The following is a 23428-nucleotide window of genomic DNA, read 5'->3' on the forward strand; positions in this document are numbered from 1 at the left end:
CAGGTCTGTCGTTCTGACCTCTGTGGTCAAGAAGTCTTTCGAATGACTGGTTTTGGCTCACCTGAAGGATGCCACAGGACACTTGCTATACCCCCTGCAGTTTGGCTACTGCGAAAACAGGTCAATAGATGATGCAGTCAACGTGGGACTGTACTACATTCTACAACACCTTGACTGCCCAGCAACACGTGAAAAGATCCTGTTTGTGGACTTCAGTTTGGCATTCAACACCATCACTACAGAAAGGCTCTCCCCCAAATTATCCCAGCTCACCATATGCCCCACTGTCTGTCAGTGGATCACCAGCTTCCTAGCAGGCAGGAAACAGCAGGTGAGGCTGGGGGAAGTCACTTCTGGTATACAAACAGCACTGGTGCTCCCCAGGGATGTGTCCTCTCCCCACTGCTCTTCTCTCTCTACACCAACAACTGCACCTCCAAGGACCCAGCCGTTAAATTACTGAAGATTGCAGATGACAGTATGGTCATCGGACTCATCCAGGATGGCATCCCCCCCCCCCCCACACACACACCCACCCAGGACACAGTCTGGTTGAACTCTTAAATCTCTGGTAAGCACTACAGGGCAATGTGCACCAAAACCACCAGTCATAGGAATAGTTTTTCACACAGGCCACGTCTCTCATGAACACTTAACAGCATGGTGCAATAATGGACACTTATTATGTAAATAGGACGCTTTGTAAATACCCTCTGTGGTCAACATGTCTCACCTACATAAGTACGATGTACACTACCTCTTTTTAAACCAGATGTGCAATACAAATGTACAATTGCAAATACACATACAACTTGTAAATGAGGACACCTCCCCAATGGTCTTTCAAGGTAAAACAATGGTTTAATGAATGAATGACTGTGTGTGGGTCTGTGTCAGTGTGTGTGTGTGTCAGTGTGTGTTTCAGTGTGTTCGATCAGGAGCGAGGCTCTCTGTTCATTCAGCCTCCTGGACTGGACTCTCTGGATCAGACTGAAGAAATCCTCTTGACCATCAGGAAGCGAAGCTGAAATCTCATCAAGCTCCGGTACAGAACATCTCTGGTCCTCCATCCTCTTAGACTGGACGGACACACACACACACACACACACACACACACACACACACACACACACACACACACACACACACACACACACACACACACACACACAGATGGAGAGAATACGAACAAAAAGTATTACTTCTGATTTAAAGCTTCAATACTGGACATTTATATGTAAAAATGTCCTTATTGATAGCTTCTATCTGAGGTTTCTATCTGAGGTTTCTATCTGGGGTTTCTATCTGATGTTTCTATCTGAGGTTCCTATCTGAGGGTTCTATCTGAGGTTTCTATCTGGGGTTTCTATCTGAGGTTTCTATCTGGGGTTCCTATCTGAAGGTTCTATCTGAGGTTTCTATCTGGGGTTTCTATCTGAGGGTTCTATCTGAGGTTCCTATCTGAGGTCTCTATCTGAGGTTTCTATCTGGGGTTTCTATCTGAGGTTCCTATCTGAGGTCTCTATCTGGGGTTTCTATCTGGGGTTCCTATCTGAGATTTCTATCTGAGGTTCCGATCTGAGGTTTCTATCTGAGGTTTCTATCTGAGGTTTCTACCTGAGGTTTCTTTTTGTAAATATATTTTATTGATTTTCACATTTTTTTATCCCACAAGAATTACAAAACATGTATGACGTCAAATCAACTACTTACTCATCCCCCAGGTACAGAGTATTATTCATCACATGGATTAGCAAATTGAAAGCCCCATTCCCATCACTACCAACCCACCCACTCATAGCATCACAGGTTACAGAATACATTTAGACAAAGAAGGGAAAACGTACGATAATCAAATAATTATTTAAACAAAAGGGCGAAAACATGAGGGGGGGGGGCAAACCAAAAAACAAACCAAAAACAAAAACAAAACAAAAAAAAACTGGAGGGGGGAATGCTCATTACTGTGATAGGACATTTATGGCTTCTACCCTACTATTTCAAGGGGTTCCTGTAGAGAGTCACAGAGATCCAGAAAGGACCTCCATATTTTAGCAAAGGTTCCAGATGACCCTTTGAGTGTGTATTTAATTTTCTCTAAATTTAAGAAATGGATAGCATCTTTGACTCAATGAGAAAAGGATGGAGGAGTGTGTTGTTTCCATTTTAAGAGGATCAAACATCTCTCAAGCAATGTGGTGAAAGCTATGATCACATGGGCTTTATTTGGTAAGAGAGCACCAGATTGCTGTAATGTTAAACCAAAGAGAGCACAGATTGGGTCAGGGTCAAATTGGATGTCAAACATCTCACTAAAAGCTTTGAAAATTCTTATCCAAAAGGTGGAGAGATTCGGACACCACCAAAACTTGTGCATTAAATCTGCCGGCTGGCCTCTACATCGAGGGCATAAAGGCTAAATGTTTGGATAAATCTAGCATTAGTAAAATGTACTCTGTGTACAACTTTCAGTTGCATTAATCCACGTTTAGCAGATGTAGACGATGTGTGTCATCTCATCTCATCTCATCTTCAGCTGCTTTTCCGGGGTGGGGTCACGGTGCCAGCAAGCTAAGTAGGGAACTCCAGACATCCATCTCCCCAGCAACGCCCTCCAGCTCCTCCTGGGGGATCCCAAGGTGTTCCCAGGCCAGATTGGACATGTAGTCCCTCCAGCGAGTTCTGGGTCTACCCCGGGGTCTCCTCCCAGTTGGCCGTGCCCGGTAAACCTCAAAAGGAAGGCACCCAGGAGGCATCCTAATCAGATGCCCGAACCATCTCAACTGGCTCCTTTCGATGCAAAAGGAGCCAGTTGTATGCATCAAATCTAAAATGTGTGTATAAATCTAAAATAGAGTCCCATTGGTCATCTGTTAAAGGTATTCCAAGATCAGAGTTCCAGGCCAGTTTTAAATTTTCCATGGAATGTGGGCTGATGTTGTTAATGAACTCATAAATCTGGGATGTCAATCCTCTATGGTCTGAATTCAATTCCAGGAAATGGTCGACATGTGATTTTATGGGTTTGTTTGGAAACGAGTTAAATGTCTTTTGTACAAAGCTCCTGATCTCTAAATAACGAAAGAAGTGGTTCTTAGGTAAGTCATCGTCGATGGCGTCTCTCGTGTCCAAGGGTCCATTCCAAGAGATTAAGGTGTGTGCTTGAAACGAAGATGGCGTGACAGTCCAAGGTGAGAATAGAAGAGACTGGAACAGCGGGGACAGGGGATAGTAGGGGGTGGACCCATTCCTGCGGCTCTCTGTTCTTGACGGATTTTTCGGCGGCGGCGTTTCAGTCTGTTTCAGCCTTGATGGAACCAGCCAGGCAGGCAGCTCTCCAGTGCTTTCGATTTTCCACTATTTTTTCCCAGTTCTTAGGGTCGATGTTGAAGGTGATCAGCATTCCCTTGATACAGTCCTTGTAGCGTTTTTTGGGGAGCTCTTCTTTTTCTTTGAACTTCAGTCAGTTCGGAGTATAAAATTTGTTTAGGGGGGTCTGTCGTTTGGCATCCTCTGGATGTGGCCAAGCCACCGCAGCTGGTGATGTTCAGTTGTCGTCTTGATGGAAAGGAGATCGGCACTTTCGAGAACTTGATTGTTGGTGACCCGTTCTTGCCAGGAAATTCCCAGAATACTTCTCTGTTTTTGCTGGTGGAAGCGTTCTAGTTTATGGATTTGGTACTTGTAGAAAGTCTAGGCTTCACAACCGTACAGGAGGGTTGAAAGAACCATTGTACGGTAAACCATGATTTTGGTTGATGTCTTGAGACCACAATCGCAGAAAACACGGTGAGAAAATTGGGCAAAGGCAGTGTGGGCAGCTTTCAGTCTGTTGGTGATATCCCGTTCTAGACTGCATGTTTCTTCGAGGATAAAAAGGAGAAAGAAGCTTCCGGAATAAGATCATGGAAGTCCTGAGATGTTGCTCTAATCGAAAACTGGATAAACTGGATAAACCTAAAAACGACCCTCCTTGCTGTAGCTGAAACCGAAATTGGTATTGTGAAAAGACGTCACCAGGATTGGATGACAAGAACAACCAGGAAATTTTCAACCTGATCAGCACAAAGAATCAAGCTCGTGTCCCCTGGGGTAAAGATAGACCCTCCAAGACGAAAGAAGAGCACTACAAGAAAATGAAGTCAAACACCCAAGCTCAACTCCACTCCATGAAGGATGCTTGGTGGCAAAGTAAAGCCCTTGAGATCCAGGGCTATGCAGACCAGAACCACCTCCACGACTTCCTCTCTGCTACCCGTGCCATCTACGGGCCCATCAAGACCGCACCAACACGGGTCCGCGGTGGTGTAGCGGTCTAAACATCGGCTTTGTGTCGGTGCAGTTGCCCACTGGGGACCGGGGTTCGCGCCTCGGTCTCGTCAGATCCGACTATGGCCGGACTCGATGAAGCAGCAATAATTGGCAGAGCTGTCTTCAGGAGCGGGGCGGAGTCGGCTTGTGTTCGTCACATGAATGCGTCTCTGGGTGTGTCGGAAAAAGCAGTGGTTCGGCCTGGATTCACCTTGTGACGGAAGTGGGGAGGCGTCTCTTTCGAGACTGCCGGCCGGAGAGATGCAGCTGGCGAAAGCATGCAGTACGAGGGTGGGTGTTTGAACTAAAATAGGGATCGATTGGCCGCTAAATTGGGAGAAAAAGGGAAGAATCAGAAATAAATGAAAAAAAAAGACCGCACCAACACCAATGAAAGCAGAGGACAACATAACAATTCTGAGGGACGACGTAGCCATCAGTCAACGATGGAAACAGCACTTCCACCAGCTCCTCTGCAAACCATCACGAGCGTCTCCGGACTGCCTTGATGGCTTACCTACTCTGCCGCAAAAACCATGGATGTCTGCATCTCCTTCCACCAAGGAGCTTCAAACAGCGATCGCTCAGATGCGCAACAACAAAGCGGCTGGCCCCGACGGAATCCCTGCAGAACTGTACAAGTATGGAGGACTACCTCTTCAGAAGCCACATCGGTCCGATCAGTGTGCGGCAATTACAGAGGAATTTCCCTCCTCTCAACAACTGGGAAAATTCTGGCTGAAGAAGTTCTCCCCGAAACCCAAAGCGGTTTTCGATCCCACAGAGGGACCACCGATATGAACTTTGCGGCATGATAGCTCACAGAGAAGGTGAGAGAACAACAGAAGACAATGTTTTTCATCTTTTTCGACCTTGAGAAAGCATTTGATTATCTTCCGAGAGCCATTTTGTAGGACGTGCTATCCAAATCTGGGTGCCCTGACCACTTTATCCAGATGATTCGCGCCCTCCATGATGACACGAAAGGCTGGGTGTGTTTCCATGGAACCCTTTCCGAACCTTTCCCCATGGGTTGTGGAGTAAAGCAAGGCTGTGTTCTAGCGCCTATGTTATTTTTAGGTAAGTCACAGACGTTGGATAATTGAGGAAATATGTCTTCTATGTATATTCCTTTGTTAAACCATAAAGTAAATGCTGCGTCTGTACAGGAGGGAATGAACATGTGAGTTGACTTAATGGGACAGAGAATAGAAGTTCCTTGCAGCCCAAAATGCTTTCTAAACTGATTCCATATTCTTACTGAGTGATTGACTATTGTATTTGAACTCAGGCTATTGCTAAGAAGGGGCAAGGCTGCACCAACCACTGAGTCCAAATGGTGTTGGCATGATGAGAACTCTAATTGTACCCAGTCTGCCTTTCCTGCAGTTGGTTTGTCTTCAAACCAGTGAATTATGTTCTGAATATTGCATGCCCAATAATAAAAATGGAAATTAAGCAAAGCCAGGCCTCCTGAGCGCTTTGGTCTTTGGAGATGGGTTTTGCTGCTTCGGCTAGACTTATTCCCCTACATGAACGAGATGATACTTTTATCAAGGGTTTAGAATCTTTTTTTTTCTTAATTGGGAAGGGGATGTTTTAGAAGAGATATAAAAACTTTGGTAATACCATCATCTCAATTAGGTTAATGCACCCCGCTAATGATAATGGTAAAGAGGACCAGCGACTCATATCCTGTTTACACTTGTTAAGAAGAGCAGTGAAGTTTTTTGTAAAAGTAGCTGGAAAGGAGTGAGTGACCTCAATTCCCAAGTGTTTAAAATCATCTCAGACCCTTTTAAAGGGGAAAAGGCTTGGAGGAAGTGCATCTGCTTCAGAATTTAAAGGAAGCGTTCACTTTTTTGTAAATGTATTTTATACCCTGAGATTTTTCCAGATTGATTCAGGATGTCTAGAATTCAGGGGAGTGATGAGGCTGGATCAGAGACATACAGAAGCAGATCATCAGCATAGAGAGAAACTTTAAACTCTAGCCCACCTCGATGTATGCCTTTAAAGTCCTTAAAGTGTCACAATGCTATTGCTACCTGAGGTTTCTATCTGAGGTGTATTAAAGTCAACAGATAATCCAGAATATTTTCATCCTGCAGACTGCATCAGTATGTGATATGGATTGTTGGTGTACGGTAGGACTTGGCCAGGAAACATGACAGGGTGCATGGTGTTTTCATCTTCATCACAGCAGCCAGATGAGGAAGAAGAAGGCAGGTAGTGTTGAGTATGAAGAAGAAGTTAAGGCGCTGTGTCTAACCAGCAGATATGACAGAACAAGCTGGTAGAAGACCTTTAAAAACACAGTACTACATCACCAATAAGCCCTGGCAGGAAAACCCCGTTTTGTGAAGCTTTTTCATTCACACTACTTTCTGACCTCGTGGGAAATAAAGGACCGAGTAACAGTCAGAGATACACTATGTCAACTAAATGTATTTAAAATATGAATTTAATTACTTTTTAAGTATTTTGTCATTTGTTTTTTGCTGGACAGAAAAAAAAATCAGAATCATGTTTATGGGCCATGTACACCAGAGATACTGAAATACTACATGCTAGCAGCTTACTTACATACACGCCTGAGGTACATGTACATGACAGAGTAGCATACAAGTATATGTACAATGTACACTAAAGTATAAACAACATGTACAGTACATTATAGATACAAGATGTACATTATATATACAACATGTACACAACAGTATGTACACTACAGTATATACAACGTACACTACAGTATATACATGTACAGTACAGTATATACAACATGTACAGTGTATATATATATATATATATATATATATATATATATATATACAGCATGTACAGTACAGTATGTACAACATGTATGCTACAGTATATACAACATGTACAGTACAGTATGTACAGTATGTACTGCACAGTACAATATAAACAATATGTACACTACAGTATATACAACATGTACAGTAGAGTATGTAAAACATGTAAAGTACAGTATATAAACAACATGTACAGTACAGTATATATAACATGTACAGTACAGTATGTACAACATGTACAGTAATAATAACAATAATAAATCAATCTTATATAGCGCTTTTCTAATACTCAAAGTCGTTTTACAATAAACGGGGTGAAACAAGACGACTGATAAACATAACACAGATATACAGGGGTGGATGGGAAGTGGGGCTATGAGAGGGAGAAGCGGCAGTCACACATGACGCCAGCAGTACTCTCCCAGTGCAGTACAGTACAGTACAGTATATATGTATATGTATATATATATATATGTATATATATATATATATATATATATATATATATATATATATATATATATATATATATAACATGTATAGTACAGTATATACAACATGGTTGGATTTATTGACAGTGTTAAGTGTTCACTTGAATGACAGCCCGCGGAAAGAAACTGTTTTTATATCTGGTTGTTTGGGGGTATAGTGCTCTGTAGCGTCTACCGGAGGGGAGGAGTTGGAACAGGTTGTGACCAGGGTGTGATGGGTCTGCAGTGATGTTGCCTGCTTGTTTCTTGAGTCTGGAGGTGTACTATAAGTCCTGAATGGAGGGCAGGTTTGCACCAGTGGTTTTCTCTGCAGACTTAACTGTCCATTGTAGTCTGTCCCTGTCCTGTTTGGCGATCGATCCAAACCAGACAATGATGGATGTGCAGAGGACAGACTGGATTATTGCAGTGTAGACCTGAATCAGCAGCTCCTGAGGCAGGATGAACTTCCTGAGCTGGTGGAGAAAGTACATCCTGCTGGGTCTTTTTGGTGATTGTGTCTAAGTTGGATGCCTAACTTAGGTCCTGGGAGATTGTGGAACCCAGAAATCTGTAGGTTTTCACTACAGACACCGTGCTGTTGAGTATGGTGCGCGGGGGGGGGGTGTTGGGGGGCTCTTCCTGAAGTCCACCGTCATCTCCATCGTTTTGAGGTCTTTCAGCTCCAGGTTGTTATGGCCGCACCCGAGGGCCAGCTGATCAACCTCCCATCTATATGCAGCCTCCTCACCATCCTGGATAAGGCCAATGTAGGTTGTGTTTCACAAACTTCAGGAGTTTAACAGACGGGTCTCCTGAGGTGCAGTCATTTGTGTTGAGAGAGAAGAGTGTCTCTTGCCTCTCTTTTCCCTTCAGCTCTGTTCAGTTCTGATGGGGTGTTAAAATTAACAGCATTCTCATGGTCGTGCGGTGTATGGGACACGAGAGTTGTGAGTAAGAGATCTCTATCTCACATTCTTTCAGGCCGGCTTGCCACATTGGTGTCAGAAGTGGGACAGAGCGAAAGAATGGAGAAGGAGCTCCAGAGACTGGAGCAGGACATTGAGCAGACCTTTTGGTGCTTGGAAAACCTGGTGTAGCAAAAGACGGAGCCCGCCAGAGACCAGAGGTTTTCCAGCCATACCTAGTGGCTCCAGTGCACAGCAGCTTCACCATCCCCTGGAGGCCCGGAGGACCAGCGCTGGGGAACACAAGCTTCCCACCATCATCGATTGCCCCCTGGAGGCCAGGAGGACCAGTGCCGCATAACATAAGCTTCCCACTACCATCAATCGCCCCCTAGAGGCCCGGAGGACCAGCGCCAGAGAGCAGCTTCCCGCCACCATCGATTGCCCCTTGGAGGCCAGCGAGCCAGTTGCTGAGCAACCGCCGCTCAGCAGGCTCAGCCCCAGTGTGGCATTGGAGTGCCGCTGCTGCCAGCAGCAGGAAGAGCGGGGCCAGATGACGCCGATGGTAGCAGCTGTCCAGACCACCAGGAACGAGGAGGGGTTGTTCCTGTTGACCATGCAGCAGTAGGAGGCAGACATGGCCCTTGTGCTGGTGAAGGGCTGGCTGGAGACAAGGCGGTGCCCCGAGTGGATGGAACTGTCAGAGCTGGGGCCTGCCACTCATAGTGGGGAACTTTGAGCTTTATGACAGGTTGGTGTACCGCAGGTGGCAAGCTCCCAGACGAGAGAGTGACAGCCCCGTGTGCTCCATCCCCAGGTTCTCCAGATGGTCCATAGGTCAGTGGGGGTGGGGCACTATGGGAACGCCAAGACTTTCCACTGCCCCCGGGGGCAGTTCTACTGGCCTGGCTGTCGATGCGACGTGGAGCTGCATGTGCACTGCTGCGACTCCTGCACCCACTGGGCTTGGGCTGGCTTTGGAGTGCGCCGGAAGAGGGCCTTTGTCACACGATGCATTTGGCGGCCTGTTCACCAGCAATGGCCCCCTGGACATTTGAGGTACTTCGTCTTGGGTAATGGGGTCATCGGGGACGACTGACCCCTCAGTTGGGGGCTACGCAGTGATCAGGGGAGGCGGTCACTCTGTCAATGGCTCTGCTCTGGGAGGAGCGTGGAGGCTCATGGGACTATTAATGTTCAGGTTGTAATTGTTATTTATGTGTTCAAATGTCTTGATGCTGCTCAATAATCCAGGTAAGAAAATCAAAGAAGGTAGAATCAGTTCATCTGGACACAACGTTTACTGACACATACGTTTCATCATCATCTAAGTGACCTCTTCAGTCTCACCTGACTGCAGGTACCCCCACCCTTATAAACTGCCTGCAGGTACCCCACCCTTATAAACTGACTGCAGGTACCCCACCCTTATAAACTGACTGCAGGTATCCCACCCTTATAAACTGACTGCAGGTACCCCACCCTTATAAACTGACTGCAGGTACCCCACCCTTATAAACTGACTGCAGGTACCCCACCCTTATAAACTGACTGCAGGTATCCCCACCCTTATAAACTGACTGCAGGTATCCCCACCCTTATAAACTGACTGCAGGTATCCCCACCCTCATAAACTGACTGCAGGTATCCCCACCCTTTTAAACTGACTGCAGGTATCCCCACCCTTTTAAACTGACTGCAGGTATCCCACCCTTTTAAACTGACTGCAGGTATCCCACCCTCATAAATTTACTGCAGGTATCCCCACCCTTATAAACAATACAGTGGCATAACGACGCAAACCAACGACCAGGTTCATATGTAAATATGGTGTGACGATTAACTAGAGTTTCAATGCTCATGTGTACTATTCACAGAGGACTGGGGAATAGTTGCAATCACAGCACTGTAAGATGGTGACAGATGTACTCTTAGCCCCCCCCCCTCAGTTCAGGGATCATCGTTCCCTCTTCACATAGATGGCCTCTTTGACTTTACGTTCAAACCAGTGTTCCTCCCTATCAAGGATGTGCACATCCTCATCCTTGAAAGAGTGGCCACTGGCCTGTACATGGTGTAGACTGTGTAGTCCTGGCCTGATGTGTTAGCTCTCCTGTGTTGTGTCTTCCTCTTGGCCAGCGTCTGTTTAGTTTCCCAAGTGTACAAGTCACGACAATCCTCCTGACACTTAACAGCTACACTATATTGATCTGTTTGTGTTGGGGGACCTGATCCTTGGGGTGGACCACCTTCTGGTGCAGCGTGTTCTGGGGTTTGAAAGCAACTGAGACACGGTGTTTGAAAATACACATCTCAGCTTTTCTGACACTCCCACCACATATGGAATCACCACTGGTTTACACTTAGGCAGCTGCCAGTACCGGTGTGGGAAGATGGTGGTGTGAATTTGGGTTTGCAGTGGCCTCACCCAATACCATCCATGCAGTACCTTTGTCCATGCAGTACCTTTGGACTGCATGTGTCGAAGTTTGTTGTGCCTTCGTTTGAAGGCTGGGCGAGGTGGTGCTGGATTGGCTGGGAGGGCTTGGTTTGCTGTGTCCTGTGGACCCAAGGACCACGGCCCTGATCGGAGCTGAGCCCAAAGAGGTAACACTGAGGGCGTTCCCATATGACGCGGTAGCAGGGCAGGCTAAGCTAACTGGTAGTCCATACAGACCGGCAGTTCCGACAGTGATCCTGGCTGGTGTTCATTCTCCTGGACAGTAGAGTTTTTGGACTGTGTTGCACTGAGTGGACTGTGTTGTTTACTGTTTGTTTTTGTGTTTTTGTTTTTGCTTTGTTTTCTCTGTTTTTGTATGTTTTTGGTGGTGTCGTTTTTGGGCAGTTTGGGATGTGTGTTTGTGTCTTTTGTGTCGCACTGCTGTGGGCTGGCGTACACAAAAGACATGACAATAGATTGTTCCTGATTCCTAATTCCTGATTGCTGCCGGTTCTGTTCGGTTCTGACGGCTGTTAGGATTGAGCAGCAGTCTCTGATTACTGTCAGTTCTGTTCGGTTCTGACGGGTGTTAGGATTGAGCAGCAGTCTCTGATTACTGTCGGTTCTGTTTGGTTCTGACGGGTGTTAAGATGAAGCAGCAGTCTCTGATTACTGTCGGTTCCGTGCGGTTCTGACGGGTGTTAGGATTAAGCAGCAGTCTCTGATTATTGTCGGTTCCGTTCGGTTCTGATAAGGTGTTAAGATTAAGCAGCATTGTCTGATTACTGTCGGTTTTGTTTGAGTCTGACAGGTGTTAGGATTGAGCAGCAGTCTCTGATTACTGTCGGTTCTGTTCAGTTCTGACGGGTGTTAGGATTGAGCAGCAGTCTCTGATTACTGTCGGTTCCGTGCGGTTCTGATGGGTGTTAGAATTGAGCAGCAGTCTCTGATTACTGTCGGTTCCGTGCGGTTCTGATGGGTGTTATGATTAAGCAGCAATCTCTGATTACTGTCGGTTCCGTGCGGTTCTGATGGGTGTTAAGATGAAGCAGCAGACTCTGATTGCTGCCGGTTCCGTTCGGTTCTGACGGGTGTTAGGATTAAGCAGCAGTCTCTGATTACTGTCGGTTCCGTTCGGTTCTGACGGGTGTTCGGATTGAGCAGCAGTCTCCGGGTCGGGCGTGTATGTGACATGAGAGTTGTGAATAAGAGATTCTATCTCACATTCTTCCATGCTGGCTCACCACAGTATTGTTACATTTTCAAATGACAAATACGTAACTTGTATTTTAATTAAGTACATTCTCTCATACCAGTGTTTTGCTTTTTATTTTGTTACATTTGATGAGCAAGTATTTGTAATTCGTAACAAGATGATTTTTGATGCATATTTGTGCTCATCCATGTCTGGTAAGTTAACAACATGTGGTGTTGAATGGAGGTGGTTTTTAGACTTGTTAGTACAAATGACGTTTTCAACAGAACGTTTGACAGGAAATGAGGAGGCAAACATTCATCTTCATATTATTTATAAACATATTTTCACATTTGTAAGTATATGTGTTTCATATTTTCATTTTCATGTGGTGTGAAATGAAATGCTGCTTCCAGCTGAACAGGGTTTGTAGCTACTAGGTGAACATAATTTCCTTCACTAGAACCATGTTTAATCAGTAGTGGGTCAGTAATACGTGATATCAACAAAAATGTACAGCTAACGAGGGAAATTATTGATGTAATCTGACTATTCATACATTAATGGCTCTACACAGTGGGCATGAAACGATTTCATTTCTTATACGAGGTCTGATGTTAGTAGTGACCATAGACTTCAGTAGAGCAGAAGAGTAGACGAGACCACAGACATCAGTAGAGCAGAGGAGTAGAAGAGATCACAGACGTCAATAGAGCAGAAGAATAGAAGAGACCATAGACTTAAGTAGAGCAGAAGCGTAAAAGAGACCACAGACTTCGCCTGAGAGACTACATACTTCAGTAGAGTAGAAGAATAGTAGTGACTATAGACTTCAGTAGAGCAGAAGAGTAGAGGAGACCACAGACTTCAGTAGAGCAGAAGAATAGAAGAGACCATAGACTTCAGTAGAGCAGAAGCGTAAAAGAGACCACAGACTTCTGCTGAGAGACTACACACGTCAGTAGAGTAGAAGAATAGTAGTGACCATAGACTTCAGTAGAGTAGAAGAATAGTAGTGACCATAGACTTCAGTAGAACAGAATAATAGATGAAACCATAGACTTCAGTAGAGCAGAAGAGTAGAAGAGACCATAGACTTCAGTAGAGCAGCGGAGTAGAAGAGACCATAAGCTTCAGTAGAGCAGAAGTGTAGAAGAGATCACAGACTTCAGTATAGCAGAGGAGTAGACGAGACCACAGACATCAGTAGAGCAGAAGAGTAGAAGAGATCAAAGACTTCAGTACAGCAGAAGAGTAGAAGAGACCATAGACTTCAATAGAGCAGAAGAATAGAAGGGACCACAGACCTCAGTGGAGCAGAAGAGACCATAGACTTCAGTAGAGCTGAAGGGAAGAAGAAACCATAGACTTCAGTAGAGCAGAAGAGTAGAAGAGACCACAGACTTCAATGGAGCACAAGAGACCATAGACTTCAGTAGATCAGAAGAGTAGAAGAGACCACAAACTTTCGTAGAGCAGAAGATTAGAAGAGACCATAGACTTCAGTAGAGCAGAAGAGTAGAAGAGATCACAGACTTCAGTAGATCAGAAGAGTAGAAGAGACCACAGACTTCAGTAGAGCTGAAGAATAGAAGAGACCAAAGACTTTAGAAGAGTAGAAGAGATCACAGACTTCAGTAGAGCAGAAGAGTAGAAGAGACCATAGACTTCAGTAGAGCAGCGGAGTAGAAGAGACCATAGGCTTCAGTAGAGCAGAAGTGTAGAAGAGATCACAGACTTCAGTATAGCAGAGGAGTAGACGAGACCACAGACATCAGTAGAGCAGAAGAGTAGAAGAGACCACAGACTTCAGTAGAGCAGAAGAGTAGAAGAGACCATAGACTTCAATAGAGCAGAAGAATAGAAGAGACCACAGACTTCAGTGGAGCAGAAGAGACCATAGACTTCAGTAGAGCTGAAGGATAGAAGAAACCATAGACTTCAGTAGAGCAGAAGAGTAGAAGAGACCACAGACTTCAGTGGAGCAGAAGAGATCATAGACTTCAGTAGATCAGAAGAGTAGAAGAGACCACAAACTTCAGTAGAGCAGAAGATTAGAAGAGACAATAGACTTCAGTAGATCAGAAGAGTAGAAGAGACCACATACTTCAGTAGAGCTGAAGGGTAATAGAAACCATAGACTTCAGTAGAGCAGAAGAGTAGAAGAGACCACAGACTTAAGTGGAGCAGAAGAGACCATAGACTTCAGTAGATCAGGAGAGTAGAAGAGACCACAAACTTCAGTAGAGCAGAAGATTAGAAGAGACCATAGACTTCAGTAGATCAGAAGAGTAGAAGAGACCACATACTTCAGTAGAGCTGAAGAATAGAAGAGACCAAAGACTTCAGAAGAGTAGAAGAGATCACAGACTTCAGTAGAGCAGAAGAGTAGAAGAGACCACAGACTTAAGTACAGCAGAAGAGTAGAGGAGACCATGGACTTCAGTAGAGCAGAAGATTAGAAGAGACCATAGACTTCAGTAAAGCAGAAGAGTAGAAGAGACCACAGACTTAAGTACAGCAGAAGAGTAGAGGAGACCATGGACTTCAGTAGAGCAGAAGATTAGAAGAGACCATAGACTTCAGTAGAGCAGAAGAGTAGAAGAGACCACAGACTTCAGTAGAGCTGAAGAGCAGAAGAGACCACAGACTTAAGTAGAGCAGAAGAGTAGAGGAGACCATGGACTTCAGTAGAGCAGAAGATTAGAAGAGACCTTAGACTTCAGTAGAGCAGAAGATTAGAAGAGACCATAGACTTCATTAGAGCAGAAGAGTAGAAGAGATCACAGATTCTAGTAGAGCAGAAGAGTAGAAGAAACCATAGACTTCAGTAGAGCAGAAGAGTAGAAGAGACCACAGACTTAAGTAGAGCAGAAGAGTAGAGGAGACCATGGACTTCAGTAGAGCAGAAGATTAGAAGAGACCATAGACTTCAGTAAAGCAGAAGAGTAGAAGAGATCACAGACTTCAGTATAGCAGAAGAGTAGAAGAGACCATAGATTTCAGTAGAGCAGAAGAGCAGAAGAGACCACAGACTTAAGTAGAGCAGAAGAGTAGAGGAGACCATGGACTTCAGTAGAGCAGAAGATTAGAAGAGACCATAGACTTCAGTAGAGCAGAAGATTATAAGAGACCATAGACTTCAGTAGAGCAGAAGAGTAGAAGAGACCATAGACTTCAGTAGAGCAGAAGAGTAGAAGAGATCACAGATTCTAGTAGAGCAGAAGAGTAGAAGAGACCATAGACTTCAGTAGAGCAGAAGATTAGAAGAGACCATAGACTTCAGTAGAGCAGAAAATTAGAAGAGACCAAGATTTCAGTAGAGCTGAAGAATAGAAGAGACCATAGACTTCAGAAGAGTAGGAGAGATCACAGACTTCAGTAGAGCAGAAGATTAGAAGAGACCATAGACTTCAGTAAAGCAGAAGAGTAGAAGAGATCACAGACTTCAGTAAAGCAGAAGCGTAGAAGAGATCACAGACTTCAGTATAGCAGAAGAGCAGAAGAGACCATAGATTTCAGTAGAGCAGAAGAGCAGAAGAGACCACAGACTTAAGTAGAGCAGAAGAGTAGAGGAGACCATGGACTTCAGTAGAGCAGAAGATTAGAAGAGACCATAGACTTCAGTAGAGCAGAAGATTAGAAGAGACCATAGACTTCAGTAGAGCAGAAGAGTAGGAGAGATCACAGATTCTAATAGAGCAGAAGAGTAGAAGAGACCATAGACTTCAGTAGAGCAGAAGATTAGAAGAGACCAAGATTTCAGTAGAGCTGAAGAATAGAAGAGACCATAGACTTCAGAAGAGTAGGAGAGATCGCAGACTTCAGTAGAGCAGAAGATTAGAAGAGACCATAGACTTCAGTAAAGCAGAAGAGTAGAAGAGATCACAGACTTCAGTAGAGCATAAGAGTAGAATAGATCACAGACTTCAGTAGAGCAGAAGAGTAGAAGAGACCAAGACTTCAGTAGAACAGAAGATCAGAAGAGACCATGGACTTTAGTAAGGCAGAAGAGAAGAAGAGACCACAGACTTCAGTATAGCAGAAGAGTAGAAGAGACCACGACTTCAGTAGAACAGAAGATCAGAAGAGACCATGGACTTTAGTAAAGCAGAAGATTAGAAGAGACCATAGACTTCAGTAGAGCAGAAGATTAGAAGAGACCATAGACTTCAGTAGAGCAGAAGAGTAGAAGAGATCACAGATTCTAGTAGCGCAGAAGAGTAGAAGAGACCATAGACTTCAGTAGAGCAGAAGAGTAGAAGAGACCATAGACTTCAGTAGAGCAGAAGATTAGAAGAGACCTTAGACTTCAGTAGAGTAGGAGAGATCACAGACTTCAGTAGAGCAGAAGATTAGAAGAGATCACAGACTTCAGTAGAGCAGAAGAGTAGAAGAGATCACAGACTTCAGTAGAGCAGAAGAGTAGAATAGACCAAGACTTAAGTAGAACAGAAGATTAGAAGAGACCATAGACTTCAGTAAAGCAGAAGAGTAGAAGAGATCACAGACTTCAGTAGAGCAGAAGAGTAGAAGAGACCATAGACTTCAGTAGAGCAGAAGATTAGAAGAGACCATAGACTTCAGTAGAGCAGAAGAGTAGAAGAGAGCATGGATTCTAGTAAAGCAGAAGAGTAGAAGCGACCATAGACTTCAGTAGAGCAGAAGAGTAAAAGAGACCAGGACTTCAGTAGAGCAGAAGAGTAGAAGAGAGCATGGATTCTAGTAGAGCAGAAGAGTAGAAGACTAGATGAGGGCACCTGGTAGAGGATCAGCATGTCGTAGAAGGTCTGGCTGGGGAGATCCGGGCTGGTATGGAGTGCGTAGGTTCCACATGGAGCAGCCGGGAGCAGGGTGATGCTGGCTCTCTGCTCCTCCATTCTCTGGCTCTGAAACCCTGCTATCAGCTCCAACAGGTCCTCTGTCTCCTCCTCCTGCCTTCTCCTAGACTACAAGCAGAAATCCACCAGGTCACACTACAAGGAGCAGAGAGGAGGACAGGGCACACAATTCCATCTGAGCCTTACCGTGTGTCTGGTTCTGGAGTCCGGACTGGATCCTGGAGCAGGGCTGGAGCCAGAGCCGGGCTGAGGACAGGAACCAGAATGGCTGTTAGCAGGTTCACAAAGGGGTACTGTGGTTTTCTCAGCCATGACAGCTGTGAGAGGATGTGGAGGCCAGGAGGTCAAAGATCACTGTTCTCCTCAGAGGGCGGGTGTTAGCCTGGAAAGGAACGGGGAACAGCAGGAAGTGAGGAACAGACAGCACAGACAGAAATGAGTGTGTGTCTTGTTTACTATATGTTGTCTCCCTTTTCTCTTCCAAAAACATTTATTGACAACAAAAAGGTACACAACTGTCATATAGACAAGAAAACCCAAACTGTGGACAGACCAGGGGAGGGCAAAGTTCACTCGTTTTAAGTCCTTTCAGAGTTCATATAAAATTGACTTTCTTCAAGATGTCCAAAGTCTTTATAGCCCTTCCATCTGCGATGTGGACTCTACCAGGACTGATCTGATGCTGGATGGTACATATAGTACTACCAGGACTGATCTCCTGCTGAATGGTACACAGAGTACTACCAGGACTGATCTGACGCTGGATGGTACACATAGTACTACCAGAACTGATCTCCTGCTGAATGGTACACAGAGTACTACCAGGACTGATCTGATGCTGGATGGTAAACATAGTACTACCAAGACTGATCTGATGCTGGATGGTACACAGAGTACTACCAGGACTGATCTAACACTGGATGGTACACATAGTACGACCAGGACTGATCTGATGCTTGATGGTACACATAGTACTATCAGGACTGATCTGATGCTGAATGGTACACATAGTACTATCAGGACTGATCTGACGCTGGATGGTACACATAGTACTACCAAGAAGGATCTGACGCTGGATGGTACACATAGTACTACCAGGACTGATCTGACGCTTGATGGTACACATAGTACTACGAAGATGGATCTCCCGCTGAATGGTACACATAGTACTACCAGGACTGATCTGATGCTGGATGGTACACATACAGTGCATCCGGAAAGTATTCACACCCCTTCACTGTCCCCACATTTTGTTATGTTATTTTATTCCAAAATGGATTAAATTCCTTTTTCTCTCATCAATCTACACACAATACCCCATAATGACGAAGTGAAAAAGATTTTGTAGAAATTTTTGCAAATTTATTAAAAATAAAAAACAGAAATATTGCATGTACATAAGTATTCACACCCTTTGCTATGACACTCAAAATTGAGCTCAGGTTCATCCTGTTTCCACTGATCATCCTTGAGATGTTTCTACATCTTGATTGGAGTCCACCTGTAGTAAATTCAATTGATTGGACATGATTTGGAAAGGCACATACCTGTCTATATAAGGTCCCACTGTTGACAGTGCATGTCAGAGCAGAAACCAAGCCATGAAGTCAAAGGAATTGTATGTGGACCTCCGAGACAGGATTGTATCGAGGCACAGATCTGGAGAAGGGTACAAAAAAAATTCTGCAGCTTTGAAGGTCCCGAAGAGCACAGTGGTCTCCATCATTCGTAAATGGGAGAAGTTTGGATCCACTAGGACTCTTCCTAGAGCTGGCCGCCCAGCCAAACTGAGCAATCGGGGGAGAAGGGCCTTGGTCAGGGGGGTGACCAAGAACCCAATGGTCACTCTGACAGAGCTCCAGCGTTCCTCTGTGGAGATGGGAGAACCTTCCAGAAGGACAACCATCTCTGCAGCACTCCACCAATCAGGCCTTTATGGTAGAGTGGCCAGACGGAAGCCTCTGCTAAGTAAAAGGCACATGACAGTCTGCTTGGAGTTTGCCAGAAAGCACCTAAAGGACTCTCAGACCATGAGAAACAAGATTCTCTGGTCTGATGAAACCAAGATTGAACTCTTTGGCCTGAATGCCAAACGTCACGTCTGGAGGAAACCAGGCACCTCTCATCACCTTGCTAATACCATCCCTACAGTGAAGCATGGTGGTGGTGGCATCATGCTGTGGGGATGTTCTTCAGCGGCAGGAACTGGGAGACTAGTCAGGATCGAGGGAAAGATGAATGGAGCAAAGTACAGAGAGATCCTTGATGAAAACCTGCTCCAGAACGCTCAGGACCTCAGACTGGGGCGAAGGTTTACCTTTCAACACGACAACAACCCTAAGCACACATCCAAGACAACGAAGGAGTGGCTTCGGGACAAGTCTGTGAATGTCCTTGAGTGGCCCAGCCAGAGTCCAGACATGAACCCCATTGAACATCTCTGGAAAGACCTGAAAATAGCTGTGCAGCGATGCTCCCCATCTAACCTTACAGAGCTCGAGAGGATCTGCAGAGAAGAATGGGAGAAATACCCCAAATATAGGTGTGCAAAGCACGTAGCTTCATACCCAAGAAGACTTGAGGCTGTAATCGCTGCCAAGGGTGCCTCAACCAAGTACTGAGTAAAGGGTGTGAATACTTATGCATATCCAAAGGAGTTGAATCAAGTGCAACTGGACTTGGTATATATCCGTGAAGACGTTTCGCCTCTCATCCAAGAGGCTTCCCCAGTTCGTGTCTTTCTGACTAGACCAAGCTAGTCTGACTGGCTGGTGATGAGACTCAGAATTTATCCCCTTCCGTTGCCTACCTGGGCTTCATCGTTGAGAAGGGACAGACCCTAGCCGACCCCCGCAAGATCCAGGCTGTGGTGGACTGGCCCAATCCCACATAACGGAAGGAATTGCAGAGCTTCCTCGGGTTTGCGAACTTTTACAGGAGGTTCATCAGGTTTGTCTTCCCAGTGCCGTGCTGTGTTGTCCTCTAGCAGCTTTCTGAGTGGAGAACTGACCTCTGATAGGTTGGGAATGAACTTGGCGAGGTATTGGCTCATGTTCATGATCATCAACAGTCCTGCTTTGTCTTCACTTGGAGGATACTGCATCACAGCTCTCACCTTTTCTTCATCTGGTTTCAGTCCATCTGCACTCAGTATGTGACCGGTATATTTGATCTCTGTTGTCCTGATCTTGCATTTCTTCCTGTTCAGTTTGAGATTGTACTTTCTCACTCTGCAGCAGTTTGCTGAGTCGGTGATCATGTTCTTCCACCGTTTCTCCCCAGACTAAGAGATCATCAATGACGTTGACCACGCCATCCAGGCCTTCGATCATCTGAGCAACAGCTCTCTGGAACACTTCTGATGCAGACGAGATGCCAAAGGGCAGACGCAGGAACCTGTACATTCCTATGGGTGTGTTGAACGTGCAGAGCTTTCGTCGTCTATCTCTATCTGCCAGAGCCCTTGGTTTGCGTCGAGGACAGAGAATACCCTTGCTTTTGGCATGTTTGCTACAACCTCTTCGACTGTGAGCAGTGGATAGTGCTCACGCTTGACCGCACTGTTTAGGTCTTGTGGATCTATACATATCCTGATTTTGTTTGGCTTGACCACTGTTACCATGCTACTGACCCAGTCTGTTGGTTCTTCCTGTCTTGCTATCACTCCCATTTGCTCCATCCTGTGGAGTTCCTCGACCATTTTGTCCTTTAGAACAACTGGAACTTTCCTTGGAGCATGCACGACCAGTAAGACTGTGTTGTCGACTTTTATGTGGTGTTGTCCTGGAATGCAACCCAAGCCATTGAATAGATGATCATAGTCCTTCAGAATGTCATCCCCTTTTGTTGTGACTTCGTAGACTCTCTTGACCATGCCTAGTTTTTGACATGCAGTTCGACCCAGTATTGCTGGAGCCTCCCCATCAATGATCTGGAACTCAACCTTGTGTCTTTGTCCTTTGTAAACACAGATGATGGACTTTTGACCTACCGGTGACATCTTGTGGCTAGAATAGGTAAGTAGTTTGCAGGTGGATTGTTCGAACTTTTCTTTCAGTTCAAGTGCTTTGAAGAGTTTTGCTGACATGGCGTTGCACTCTGCACCAGTGTCTAGTTTGAATGTCACAGCTTTGCTGTTTATCATCAGCTTTTCAGTCCATTTTTCTTTGTCAATATCCATCTCTTTTTTTGACTACAGCATTAATCTGTTTCAGTTTCCCAGTCATTTCGACCTCTGCTGTGCCTATGAACATGCTGTCATTTTCTTCATCTTGTTCAACTACGTGCATTTTTTTCGAGTGGCCTTGAGTACTTTTGCACATTTTTGCAAAGTGGTTCTTTTGTTGACAAGCTCTGCACGTTTGACCATAAGCTGGACATTTTCTTTGTTCGTGTTTGTAACCACATCTGTTGCATTCTACATCCATTTTTTGTTCATCTTGAGTTTTTGCTTTACTCTTGTCATGTCTTCTCATATCTTTCACTGCATTTATTTTGTGCACTTCAACTTCCTCCTTGAGCACTTTTAGCTGGTTAAAGGAGATTTCACTGGCTCGACTGACTTCTACGGCTCTGCTCAATGTGAGGTCCGCCTCACTCAGCAACCTAGCTCTCAGTCGATCGTCTCTTATGCCGCACACTACTCTGTCCCTCACTAAGGAATCATGCACCTCACCGAACTCGCAGTCTTTGGCCTTGTTCTTGAGATCAGTGACGTAGGCCTCAATGCTTTCTGTTTGACCCTGTGCCCTTGTGAAAAATACGTGGCGAACGTAAGGTAGGGTTTTTCTTGGCTCACAATACTGTTGAAACTTCGTCTTTAGTGCAGCTATTCTTCCTCTTCCAGCTTGCGCGAAAGTAAAAGTATTGTAGACCTTGATAGCCTCCTCTCCAGGGCGTTGCACACTGTACCTTTTCATCTTTTTCTGCGATACCACTCGCAACCAAGAACCACTCGAATTTCTGGATCCAAACCTTCCGATTCTCGGCCAGATTCCCCCCTAGACTAAGACTCGACGGTGGCTGTAGCTGTGCCATTCCAAGTTTCTTCTGACACCATGTAATATAGTTTGTAATGACGAGACATACAGCTAGCTTGCAGTTCAACATGTGCCCGTCTACTGAATGCACGACAGTGTACACTTTACGACCTCCTACGTCATAGCTACGGAAACTCAACAGGTACATCACACTAAGAAAGGCACTATCCATCAAATAGACTTATACTTCATTCTAACCTAGACCCAAGGAATGGACCCGCCCGCTTATTATGTTGTATTATGGCATGAAGCTAAAGGACATTTGTATTATAACAACAACAACAACAACAACAACAACAACAATAATAATAATAGTTAATTATAATAGCTGGAAATAAAGTGAGCAAGTCTGGTTTAAGTTAGTCCAGGTTAAAGTGGTCTAATATGTGAGTCTCTGAGTCTGTACCCCTTACTAGAAATTAGGTCAGCAATAATACTGCTGCTGATGCTGTTCACAACCCACACACACACACACACACACACACACACACACACACACACACACACACACACACACACACACACACACACACACACACACACACACAAAGAACAGACAGGGTTCAAACAGGGTTCGGACAGGGTAGTTTTAGCAGGACTGATTGGTCTTACCGTTAGGGTCCAGAGGACCAGGTCCTGCGTGGGCAGCGGGTCCCAGACCAAGAGTGTAGGACAGTCCTGTGGTCAGCGCTGGTTGTTGTTGTGATAATCTGAGTTAGCAGCACTGACACCACATCCAGGACCACAGTCCACACAGCTGCTCAGAGAACAAACTTCATCCAGCTTTCCATGATGAAGAAGCTCCACCTCATACTTCCCACGCACGCACACGCACGCACAGGCAGCCTTGCTGCAGCAACTTTTGTTTGCAGACTTTGCTGAATGTGTGTCAGACAACACGTCTGTGCTCGGCCGCGCCGCTTCTCTGGGACCGCTGCCTCCCCGCTGATGCTGCTGCTGCTGCTCCGCGTGTCTCTCACCCTGTCCAGCACACAACACTGCGCGAGAGAGAGGGAGAGTACCCCCTCTAACAGCCTACATTACGGTTACTATAGAAACCAGAGAGCGGCTCCCAAGTTGTCTCCCTCTACACGCACACACGCACACACACACACACACACACACACACACACACACACACACACACACACACACACACACACACACACACACAGAAACATTCCTGCATGTTTAGACCATTCACTGGGAATATCCCCCCTCTGCCATGGGCCTCTCTCTCTCTCTCTCTCTCTCTCTCTCTCTCTCTCTCTCTCTCTCTCTCTCTCTCTCGCTCTATCTCACACACACACACACACTTAGACACATACACTCTTTTGGTTGCGTTTTGACAGAGACAGTGCACACTATATATGCATATATATACATATACACACATATATATGTG

The 23428-nt window shown here is 45.3% G+C and overlaps 1 protein-coding gene across 1 annotated transcript; it reads right to left on the minus strand.

Moving 5' to 3' along the window:
* Positions 1-888: 888 nt before the first annotated feature.
* gpsm1a (G protein signaling modulator 1a) lies at positions 889-22987 on the minus strand. Its single transcript, XM_056295239.1, has 4 exons — positions 22636-22987; positions 17171-17366; positions 16904-17092; positions 889-1079 (listed from the first exon to the last, which is right to left on the minus strand). Exons 2-4 carry the CDS (start codon positions 17294-17296, stop codon positions 894-896), a joined length of 501 nt encoding a protein of 166 aa, XP_056151214.1. The 5' UTR covers positions 17297-17366; positions 22636-22987; the 3' UTR covers positions 889-893.
* Positions 22988-23428: the final 441 nt, after the last annotated feature.

The sequence above is a fragment of the Lampris incognitus genome, chromosome 1 (assembly GCF_029633865.1).
Source record: "Lampris incognitus isolate fLamInc1 chromosome 1, fLamInc1.hap2, whole genome shotgun sequence".
NCBI classification, from domain to species: Eukaryota; Metazoa; Chordata; class Actinopteri; order Lampriformes; family Lampridae; genus Lampris; species Lampris incognitus.